At 40.4% G+C, this 12,532-nt stretch overlaps 1 protein-coding gene across 1 annotated transcript; it reads right to left on the bottom strand.

Annotated features, from left to right (window-relative positions):
- Positions 1–1,381: 1,381 nt before the first annotated feature.
- Positions 1,382–3,951, bottom strand: LOC139908670 (achaete-scute homolog 1-like). Its single transcript, XM_071895416.1, has 2 exons — positions 3,819–3,951; positions 1,382–2,475 (listed from the first exon to the last, which is right to left on the bottom strand). Exon 2 carries the CDS (start codon positions 2,325–2,327, stop codon positions 1,698–1,700), a length of 630 nt encoding a protein of 209 aa, XP_071751517.1. The 5' UTR covers positions 2,328–2,475; positions 3,819–3,951; the 3' UTR covers positions 1,382–1,697.
- Between the last annotated feature and the right edge of the window lie 8,581 nt (positions 3,952–12,532).

Below are 12,532 nucleotides of genomic sequence, written 5' to 3'. Positions count from 1 at the left end.
ACATACACACACCCACATCTCATTACACATTCATTGCTACCTAAGAATTAGATGGTGTTGGTTTAGCTGCCTAACTCCAACCCCATCTTGGTTCCAAAGCCCCTTTGTTCAAACTGCGCGGTCACGGCCACCATTTTGAACTCTCGCGAGACGTCCCACTCACGTGGTCACGTCCACCATCCTGCCCTCTCTCTCTCTCTCTCTCATCTCTCTCTCTCCCACACACACACATACACACCCACACACACACACACACACACACATACGCACACATCCATACGTGCCATATGCTGTTTGTGCCTTTATGCTTGCTAGTTTATTAACTGAAGTGTTATTGATTATTGATTGATATTGCTAAAGTTAAATAAACTCTGTTATACTTTTAAAGAGAAGTTGTCTGTGATTTCTTGTGCATATGTGTTGTAATAACGGCTGGTTGTGAGGGCCTGTGTACGAATTCACCCTTCACTGTTCACTCATAAATGTACAGTGGTACTTAAACACTGTCATTTGGGGTTGAACAGCCATTTTGTGGTCCCTGATTCCAGGGTGGTGCCCCATTAATATTGACTCCCGTCAATAATTTTATGAATATTAATAATTCAACGATTATTAATTATTGATTGCTAATAACCAAACCTGCCCCTATCAAAGCCCAACACTGGACTCTCGATTGGTTCTGACTTGACTTGCTGTTCTACATGTAGACTTGAGACTTGTGCCACAAGACTTGAGACTGACTTGGGACTCGAGCAAAGTTGACTTGGTCACACCTCTGCAAGGAAAACAAACAACTAAATGGCCCTCATATAGTTTGCACCCAATGCAGGCTGGGATAGACTCCAGCCCTCTGTGATCCAATAAGTGAATAAATACAATGAATTAATGAATGATTAGTTTGCCTGTGTTTTCAGTCATTCAACACCACCCCTCTGAAAAACAAAACACAATACAAAAAAAATTGTCACTTAAGTTAATACTATATTTTTTTCCTGGAACCAGAATTTCAGCAATAATTCCATAAACAAACATCAAGTTTCTAAAATGGGCCATACAACATCAGAAAAATGTAACATCTTCTCCTCTGATATGGTGAAACTCTGGTATTATTTAATTTATTAGCCCTCTTATAGCACACGCTTGCAAAATAGCAACTTTTTTGGAGATGAAATCACCTGTATTTTTTGAATATTGAATGATGAATGAACACTTCTTCAAATACACAGACAGGAATGAAAATAGTTTAGGAATGAAAACCAAATGATACCAAACAGATATAGGATTAAAAACTTTTACATTTTGTAAGGGCTTTGTATCTAAACAAACTGCTTTCTTACAACAAGTAACCTACACAGAAATTACACTATGTCAGTACAGTGGAAGTAAGCACACAGATTTGAATTTCATACAATACAAACTCTTCTGAAAATGTTAGGACACATTTTGCTCCCTCATACATTTTATTTGGCATCAGAAACATGCTCAGCAAACTATCACAGGAGAGTACATCTTAATGTTAATCAGGACAGAACAGAAAACATTGAACAAAAGTAGAGTCCATGCACTGAAAGCTGCTCCCGAGGTGCATACATGTATTAACACCTAGACAGGTGACGTTTCAAGTTGTCTAAGCTTAATGAATATATACTCCTTGGCAACTCCTTGTTCCAACAAACTACCCTACCCATAAAACCCTCCTAACATCCAAAGCCCTCAGACTCTCCACCACAGTCTGGACCTGGAGAGGAGGAGTTGGGTGACTCTCCGCCACTGTGCCCTGCATCCTCCAGCCTATGGTTGGCAGCTCTGAGGGTGTGGCTTGCCTGGCCATTCCCCTCAACCAAACTCTGCAAATACTTAATGTAACGAATGGCTGCTCTTAGCGTTTCCACCTTGCTGAGCCGCTTATCGCCAGTTCGTCCTGGTAGGTGGTCCCTCAGCTTGGCATAGCCTTGGTTCACACACTTCACTCTCTGACGCTCCCGCTCGTTGCGCTTCTGGATGAATGCCGGCTCAAAGGGACACTCATAGACGCCAAAGTGTCCGTGGTGGAATGGGGTCAGATAGGGGAGGAGGCCAGGGCTGTGGCCCCTGAAGGAGCCTTCATAGAGGCTGAGGCTAGCTGGGTCCATGCTGGAAGGGTAGAGGATGAAGGGCACTCTGTTGGCCAGAGAGTTTGATCCTAAGTGCTGGTGGTGAGAGTTGGTGTGATCCTCTGTGTGACCACTAGAGGCACTAGAGGGAGACCGGCTGTACCTCAGACTACTGGCATGGCTAAAATAGGTGGCACGCTGCTCTACAAATGAAGGGGAGAAGGTTGCACTCATTGTATAGGAATTGGGTTAGATTTTGCTAACTACTGATGTATTCTTTTCCTTTTCCTTTTAGAATCCACTTCTCCAGCAACAATCCTCTAGGACGACAAAAGAACAAAGTGAAGTTTCATCATCAAACACTCAGTGTCTTCTTGGTGATCTGTGGAAGCATAAGACAGGATAAAATGTAAGAGCTTAGATAATTGAGTGTTCTTAACTTCATATAGAAGATCTGTAATGAAAGATGAAATGAGACAGTATCAACAGATGAAGAGGATTAGAGAGCTACACAACCCTTTGTCACAGAGCCTGCCCATGGCATAGATATTCTATGCCGTCGTTTAGGGCCACAACCGCTAGGAAGGGTCACATAATAGAATTATTATTAATGGTGGTTATGGTTGGAGTGTTTTGGGGCCACAAACACAATCTTGTTTAGGGCCATCAAAAGCCTAGTTCTGCCTCTGACAGCTATGCAGAAATCCAACTCCCAACAAACAAGTTAAGAAATGAAGAGTCATGCTTTTATATAGAAGTAAGGATTTCCTGGCTGATTATGTATTGTATCCAACACAGCAACTGTGTTTAGTCTGATTATTTTCCACCTGAAATCCCAGTGCTCTTAACAGCACATCATAGCAGCACTATTGGGTAATTTCAGATCACCTCTATTTGTTCCATCAATCCTCTTGTTTGCCTGACTTATAAGCATATTTGAATCTTGTACTGAACCTTGACATCTTAGTCTCATACTAAATCCTGACACAATTTCACCAGGAGAAGATTTGTTATGCAAGTCAAAATGAAACATGACAAATAACTCATACAAGGGTTAAAGTAAAGGGCAGAGTTGTAATTTCCCTCAAAAGTCATTAAGTATGTTTTAATCTGTCACTTCTCCTCCTTCAAGGAGATAGTTGGTTCCTTCACACATAAAGAAGAGGAATTCCCCCATTTAAGCCGAGTGTAGAGTTTCATGAAGTAGGCTAAATGCCAGACAGAACCAACAGGCTGCAGAAGAACTGAAGACATATTTTACTGTCTGTTATGATTTTCATAACTTGTCTGTAGCTCTGGACTCAGTACAGTTGTAGAATATTAGTGATATTACTTTACTATTAGCGCGGGCACTGCAGTACTCAAAGCAATACCAGAAAATGAAAGTATGAAAAAATATCATGGAATGTAAAGGATTTCAACTTGGGTTAGGTATAATTTGCATTTCATGTGTGAAAATAAATGTGGCTTTATTAGGCCAGTGTTGCTGTTTAAATGAAATACATTTTATGACCTAGTAAACTTTGTTTGGGAAATAAGACCTGTATGCATCGTTTCATTCATTCAACCAGAAACCTGAATAGCCCATTCTACTAGCCACCTACTACTACTATTACTACTACTGCTAGGCTAATTCTACTACTGCTACTACTACTACTACTACTACCAATAATAATAATAATAATAAGTGTGAGAAAGCTAACTCAGATACACTCTTTGTCTTACCTTCAGACCCTGAAGGTCTTCCTGGGGCTCAGGCAGGAAACCCAGACCCAGCCTGAGTGCGCTTTCCCTGGGTTCTGGCGGTTGAGGAATCCTTCTCAGGTGCTCTCTGTGGTTGTTGTTGTAAGATAGTGTGTGTACATACTGAAGAAACAGGCAGGATGAAGACGTGAGGTTTTACCTGCTTTTACTTGTGGATGCTCCGCCCCCCCCCCAGGTGATGGATGGGATGTCAACAGCAGCGTTTAGGCAACATGAGAACATCATATGAATACACTGCATTCTCTCTCAGTGCCTCATATGGGAACAAAATGGAAAATATCATATTAGACAAATTCAGTTATAATAAGACATGGTTCATTTTTTAAACTTTTTTTTTTTTTTTTTTAAATCACTCTGATGTTATATGTAAAGAGGGTATCATCAATGAGTCTACATGTCTTCTGATGTCAGTTGCATTTTAATAGCAAGGTCTTGAGCATCAAAGAGCTGCAGCTTACAATGACTGTTTGCTGTTTCCTCTTCCTAATCCCGTATTTCCAGATGAAAAGTGTCTCCTGCTCTGAGGGACACACACCCTTCCTCTCTCAGCCTATCATCACACAACCTATTTTCACACTTAAACATATTTATGATTGTTTAGCTACTGTGTCTTTACATTTTACCTGTAATCTGAGTTTCTCTCTGTAAATTGTCTCATCACAGATAATAATCCAAAGCAGTGGAATTGTATTGAATTGAACAGTTAATACACATTGCTGCCAGCCGTTCAGGTGAACAAAAGCACAAAATGATTCATGAAATTTGTGCATTGTGGTCATCGATGACTGATGGCAATTCATGGTTTACAGAAACCTCTCTCGATAAATTGCTTTCCTTTACTTTTCAAGTGAATGTAATTACTTTTAGCAAATTTTGTCTGATTTCAAGGACAGGCCTTGGACTTTTGATTTAATGTGATCACAGTGGTCTCTGTCAGTCGTCTTTCTGCTAGTCTGTCTGCCTCTCTGACCATCTGTATGCAGGGATATAGTGGACGGACATTAACCTGTATGATGTAAACTTGTAGTATGCATCACAATGAGCAGTATCAAACTGATGGACGTTGTGAGGATACAATTTTTAAGGAAAAAAGCCTAAATTAATGCTTGTCTGAAAATGGAATTAATTTTGTTTCTATTGGTGGTGGTTTGCCTTATAATTGACTCAAAGTCAGAGTTTACCTTGACATTTACCACTACAACACTGTCTGGATGTGTGGATCTATTTGCATAAGAAAACTAGCATTGAGCAACATGATAGCAAAGTGGAAAATCCAATTAGAGCCAAGTCTGTCTCTCTCTCTCTATCTCTCTCTCTCTTTCACACACACACACACACACACACAGACACTGACAAAGTTAACACAGACACGCACATACATCAAACAGAGGGGAGACAAACATCAGTCATCTCCAGTCCAACACTGATCCCCTTTCAGCTGCCGCTCACCCTGCACCACCACACACCCTGCCCCAGCCCCCCAGGACCCTCAGCTGTCCACACTCAAGTAAAACCACAAAAATGACTTTTTCACCTTTTTAGCTCATTCCAATTATCATACCATACACCACTATTTGACAAATTATACCAAAAAAAAATGCATTTTGGGGATTTTTATATCAAAATCTCATTACTTGTACTTCCTGCAAACAGAAAATATTTTGTGGTGACTTCATTGTGTACCAAGAGGCGTAAAAAAAAACAACCAATAAAGCCATCACCGATTTTTTAACAATCCCGCCTCTCCACCCCTCCCATCAAATAAAATTGCCTTTGTCTCCCTAACTGATAAAGCCTGCATTACTTTATTACAATATGTAAAAAAAGAAACAACAGGAGGCACCTTGATAGCAAAAGGTACTTTTAATAAAGCTTAATGTGCGCAAATAAACACTAGTATTAGCGGCAAACCTTTAGGAAAACCTTTAACATGAGGTTTCTTTTTTCTCAATTTATTTATTTATTCTGTCCTAATGCAATGTTTTCTCTTTCAACTGTAGTTCATGTAGTTTGACCCTTTTATGCCTGTTTCTCTCTAAGTTCTTGTAAATTGTTTTTTTGTGTGTGTGTTTATTTTTCTTTTTTGTATTTGGTTGCTGATAATTTCCACATACAGCGATATTAACATCACAAATGCTATGAACTGTGTGTAATTCCCTCAAGCAAATTCCACAGGATAGCGTATTTGCTGAAAGTCTGCATAAAGGGCTCAATGAGTCCGTGAGCCCTCATGCACTTGCTGATGTTACAGTGGGACAGCCCTGAGCCCTCGTGGACTTATCGGGAACATGCCTCAAAGTCCATAAGGCTGTGAGCACGGACATTGAGATTGGGCCTATGGTTCAAATTTAGAAGCATGTGACAATGGCACCATTAAGAACCTTTAAGTGTGGGTGCCATATAACATCAAAAATGGTTCCGCTATGATTATGAGTCAAAGAGCCAGTTTTGGGTTCTAGATACAACCTATTGTTTTTAGTGGGTATAATCACTGAATAAATAATTGTTTAAAAAACAACCAAATTATTTGTATTTGTATTCAGATCAATTCAGAAGTGGGTGCATGGATGTGGTTTAGACCGAAATGTTAAAAATCTTTTTTCTCCTTGCAATCATTATCATTGCTATTGTTGTGATATTAAAACATTAAATTCATGGTTTTACAATGATCTATCTATCTAATGATAATGAAGTATAAACCACTAACCACCACCAACACCCTATCCCTAACTGGGAGACACTGAACAGTCAGTTTTAAACATCTTCATTATGAACTACCTTATGCTATGAACTGCACGACCTGCCCAACTACACTCCCCCGTCTCACCCACATCCGTCACTGTAGAACACTGAGCCTATTCTTAAAAACTTTTTCATTTTCCTCATTTTACCTTTCGTTTTACCTGGGAGGAATAGCCCATGTCTTGCCTACTGTGCCCTTACTCAAATTTCTCCAAGTTTTGGAGTATTTTGTGAAGACCAGTATTGTGGAGTGACAGGGAGACATCCCTGCTGTACTGAACAGCATCAGAGGACAGGGATTCTTAATCCACTCCCAGTCAAACCAACTCCCCCTCACAAAGTCTATCCACAGAGCAGGGGAGCAGACTAGCCGGGACAAGAAAAAAAAATTTGGCTTCACAAATGCTAAATTAGCAAACAGAAACTGTATGAACAAGTAACTCTCTCTCTTTCTGCCTCTTTATTGCGGCTCCATGTGTATGAGACAGGCAGACTGACAGTGGAGCACAAACAAATCCCGCACCCTTCTCTTCAGAGTTCAGTGAGAAAAGCCACTTACTAACAACATAGAAATAATACTGAAAATAGTGGAAGGAACAAATATTCATTTAAAACACATTAATCGTGCTTTACTGAATATGGTATGCTGTATACTGAGGCTTTATTTATACCTGACTCACTGTCTTGAGGAGACACAGGAGGTGTACCTAATAAACACTTGCTGGCCTTGTTCTTTTGTTCTCTCTGCAAAACTTTAATGGGCTCAGCATATGCTGACTTATGAGAACACAAGTTGGTTGCCTCCAACACAAAGCTCCAATCCTTTTACTATGATTCAAAGAAAAATAAGTTGAGAGACAGAACCAATAATCAGACAGAAAGTAAGACACTACACTGTGAGAACCTGTCACTCACATGGCACTCAACAAAAATAGCAATTCAACAAGCACAGGAAATGTCCTCAGACTGTAAGAAATGTGTCACACTGTCTTCAAAAGCCGACCAAGAAGAGCTCATCTGTTTTGGTTGAAAACTTTGAAGGCTGAAGTTGATGTGAGGGCGTCTATCAACGCTGGCGGATGTGAAAACAAGGTTCCACTCATCAGGGGGAACAAGATCAGAACACACACACACACACACACATACATTCTCAGTCTGAGTACACACACAGTCTTTACTCTAAAACATTTAAACTGTCAACTGCTCCCGTTTTCCTTCTGTTTGCATTTATCTCACTTCTTGTCACTATTTTTGTTGAAACAGTTTTAGCCATGTTGCGCTATTTCTCCAGAATGATATTCCCCCTGTGAATCTCTGTCTGTGGTGGACGAATGCCAGTGTAGTGAAGTGAGATGGAAGCCTGGCTAAGATCAGGACGGCCGATGTGCTGTTGAGGGCCCCCCCCCACCCCACCCCCACCCACTCACCCCCCACATCCCCTCCCAACAAACACACACAACATGCATGCACATGTAAAAATATGAAAGAATTAGGTTCCCACTAAAACAAGCAAATATAACATCAGACCACTGTCAAATCATAACTAATGATGTTATGTTACATCTTCATGTGTTTCACACCAACACCACCAAACCCTACAGTAGCTATGCCTGCATTCAAAAAAGCCTAGATACACTGATCTACCCTACTCAATTCAGTTTATAGTATTATTGCCATTGGTTTGGATAGTGTGTGTGTGTGTGTGTGTGTGTATGTGCGTCGCACATCTCTTTCCTCCCTTTCTTCCTGTGCAGATGTCTGAGTCTGGCTTGAAGGAGGGACCAGGTGTGTGTTCTTGATGAAGTGATGACAGACACACACACACACACGCACAAGCACACACACACAGGCAAATACAAAAAAAAAAAAAAAATTTGCATTATTTCCTAGATTGGTTCTAGGGAGGCTATTATTTATTGGTAAAGGGGGAGTGAAAAATACTGTAGGCACCCAAATGTGTGTTTTCCCTCTACCTTCATCCTAATCTTCCTGTCTTCCTCTGTTCCTGATGGGTGGAGCTCCAAGGAAGCCTGCCACCTCTTTGATTGTGGCAGAATTATGTTTGTTGTGGATTAATGAGTTTGTGTGTGTGTGTGTGTGTGTGTGTGTGTGCGTGCACATGCTCTGATGCTTGTATAAGGGCATGCATGTGCAAGAGTGCGTGCATGCTGTTGCTTTAGTGTGTGTGCCAGACATCAAAAGCAACAAAAGATGAATCAGGGCTCCAATCCATCTAATAGGACACAACAGCAACCATGATTTTCATTTTTTCAAAAGAAAAAGAAAAATTTATAACTTGAAAAGACTAAACTAAATCTCAATTTTGCATTTATCCAAATGGCAGACATTGACATTTTAGAAAATTACATTTTCTGTTTTTCTATTGTTCGATTTTGAATGATAAAATTAAACTAATGGACCAAAACTGTCAAATGTGTGTACCTTCGTATTGTTTAACTAATCTAAGTGCAGTAAATAAAAAAGCGATTTTGCTGCCTTTTGCTCTGAAATGGAGGTCCATCTTGTCCGAAAGTCAGATTCATCTTGTCCATACCTCTGAAACACTTACTCCTTTTCTGTATAGACAAACTAAAAACAAAAAGGAAAAACGGACATCTCTCTTTCCTTTTCTGTGGTGTCAACCCAAATGCAAAAAGCAAAAGGCAGCAAAATCGCTTTTTTATTTATTCATAGTATTTTGTTACATCACCACACGGCCACCTTGGTAGGAAAATAACAGGTGATTGTAATAAATTAACAGGTGATTACAATCAAATGACAAATGCAGCCAATGAGCTGTGTGTATTGTAAAGCGCCATGCATGGGACATCATGGGAACACTATGAATTGCACTTAAATGAGTAAAACAATTGATACGAAGGTACACGCATTGTACACGCATTCAACCCCTTTACAAAATACTACTTTAACTGAAAATTACAAATATGATATACAACAATTTTTCTGTTTTAAAAAATGGCTAAATTTAATTTTCTAGGTTTCATTTGCTTTGACCCAGAAACAAATGAATTAGTGCCAGGGCAGTTCTACTCTTTGGCAGAGCGCACCTTAATTGACCACGATTGCCCACTACTAATATGGAACAGTATGTACTTTTTAAAAAAAAAAAAAAAAAGAAGCGTGTTAAGAAAAAGTAAAGATGTTGGTTTATTTCAGATATTTTAGCCAAAACAGGAGTCGAACACACACACACACACACACACACACACACACGTTGGATGACGTGGCTCACGGAAGGGCTGTTGTTTGGCGGACTTTGGCGCATTCGACTCCTGTTTTGGCTAAAATATCTGAAATAAACCAACATCTTTACTTTTCTTAACATAGATCATCTAGATGCAGTGTAATTACTAGTTCGGCTGTACTAGATATTTGATATATTCAGTAGATATATCTTTTATATCTTTTTTTCATAGTAACGGTCGCTGAGGATCATGGGTAGGCTAATGTAGCCGCTTCCGCTATCGTCCAAAACTGACAAAAAAACTTGATTTCTCAGAATCGAAGGTGAAATAATTAAAACGGATGGCCATAACATTAACCTATCGTGTTGTTGAGTTATCAAGGACACTTTCGTGTTTTTGTGTTGAGAAATGTTAAAGATATCATTAAAATCGAAGGTTATGTTACGGCTTCTGTGCTCCCGAGTCCTGACTGACAGAAAAAAAAACGTGCTGCAGGCACGAAAGATACTTCCAATTGAAATACATTAGTTTGAAAGTCGTGCTGAGTGTCACAACAAAAAATGGAAAAATCGTGTCCATGAACACGAATCGATAGATTAAATTACGTGACTATTTCACGAACTGCCATGAGACCGGGTTGGTCAGTCAGTCAGTCAGGCAACGCTTAGTGAGACGATGCGCTTCATCAGATGGCCTCTTGGGGACGTTTTTGATGTGAGATGCAGTGTTTCCCATACAGAGGCATAAAATCAAAAGTTGGTCTGTATAGAAATGGATCTAAATCGATCTCTAATGCGCCTGATGTCGCATCACGTCATGTCTGCAATTTGGAGATGTACAGACAGCAGACCAGCAGCACTGAACTCAATCCACAGAGTCTCCCGGTGTGAAAACAAAAGTGAAAGTTAACATTCCACAGTTAGTAACGGGGATTTAACTCGTCTTCGCTGCCCTACAGACATTAACGGTAGGTGCCTTTAACGTTACCTTGTGGTATTTAAGTAACGTTAGTGGAATACCGTGTCGCAGTGCTTCAATGTGTGACAGGTAGAGAGCACAGGTATATCCCTGTCTGTTTGTATGACACGCCCCTTTACATAAAGGGTAGTCAGGGAAGTCAATGGGCTAAGTATCAGCCAATGGGTAGCATCAGACACACCTGAGTTTCATTTCCTCCTCATCATAGGGAGTATATAAGGCTGGAGATCAGTGTGGAGCACGCTGGTCTGTGGTTGTGCTCTTGTGCTGTGTTCTCCTGTGCTTGTAGCTGAAGGTAAGCCTAGCATGCTAGATGAGTGATATTAATGATAGCAGGTTCCAAACTATTTCACTGACTGGTTCACCTTATTATAGGTTTGATCAGCCTGGACCCTTATGGCTCCTCATTAGATTGGGACTGAATGGGAACCAAGGTAACATGTGTTTCTCTTCTTTCTTCTTGGTTTTAATGGTTTTATGTTGGTTGACTAATGGCTATCCTCAAATAGGGATGATCCAGCAAAGCCAAGCCCCGGTATAGCACTCCAGAGGAGTGTAGGAATTTCCCTGACTCTGATTCTGACTCCTGTTACAAGGTGGTGTTTTGATGTGCCAGAGGTTTTTTCCTTTTCTTTCTAGTTTGTGTAATGGTCTGGATTTCAGACTAATGGTAACTATTGCATTTTGTTTCTTTTTGTAGGTTACCGCCCCTGCTGTTTTGCCTTAGTTATATTTATGGTTTAGTTTTTCCTTTTGCCTGACATGGTCTGGCATTGCCACTCGTGTGGTGGTAGTGTGGAGTTCCCTCCTGTCTTGTCTGGGAATACCTTTTGAATTATTTTGTGTATTTTCATTTGGTTTAGATGACAAACCAGCCGTAGGTAACTGCCCATTGTGGACCCTGAGGAGAGTGTGGCGTGTTGACGGGGACTGGCATCGTAGGGGGGGGGGGCCCTTCCCTGAATCACTTGCATGCTATAGAGTTAAATTTGCACTAAACTCCTTTTGCTCACCTTTTGCAGTGTGTGACCTGGACACAAACACGTGTGGTGTGGTACGTCGTTGGCCTTGTCCCGTTAGCAAGTCTTCCCCGGTCATCGGCCTCCTCCCTCAATCCTCCACTCCCTTGGGTACGCAAATCCTCATTATATAAGAAATTCTCTATTTTTGTACTTTACCCTTTTTAATATAACAATCTTAATAGAAGAAATAATATTGTAGTTACAAATAAAGTTGTTCAACTATTTTTCCATAGCAGCTTCCGGCGCCCCTTATTCACGGGCTAACATTTAATAAATAAACTTTTTTGTGAGCTTGAAACCACGTCTCTGTTTAATTACAAATTTACCTGTGTGCATTTCATAAAAGGAGTATTGCATCGAACATTATTTCCTGGGGTGCAATTCCCTAGGTGGCGTAGTCGGTAATTCAGGGTATCAAATCCCCTAGTAAGCCAGGTCACAAATGCATAGAATTGAACACGCACCGCACTGGTTTAGAACTTGTTGCAGGGAGAATGAAGGCATATTGGTCTGTCCATTCATCCTTGAAAGCTCAATTTTCTGCATCTACTTTTCTTATTTTGGAGCAAGACATGCTGTCATCTCTCTCTGTGTAGCTTTCGTCTCTCTCTTGCTCTCTGTGCGTTTCCTTAGCGATCTCTCCATGCACTGTAAACAATCGCTTTGATTGGCTGAGTTCAGTGAAGTAGACGCATGTGATTGGTCTGTAGCCTCATAGCTCCACTTA

This window comes from Centroberyx gerrardi, chromosome 5 (assembly GCF_048128805.1).
Source record: "Centroberyx gerrardi isolate f3 chromosome 5, fCenGer3.hap1.cur.20231027, whole genome shotgun sequence".
Classification (NCBI taxonomy): domain Eukaryota; kingdom Metazoa; phylum Chordata; class Actinopteri; order Beryciformes; family Berycidae; genus Centroberyx; species Centroberyx gerrardi.
This window is presented reverse-complemented; position numbering and strand designations above follow the sequence as displayed.

Excerpts from the sequence above, each read along its gene's own strand:
- LOC139908670 (XM_071895416.1), bottom strand. The coding sequence starts at position 2,327 with ATGAGTGCAACCTTCTCCCCTTCATTTGTAGAGCAGCGTGCCACCTAT.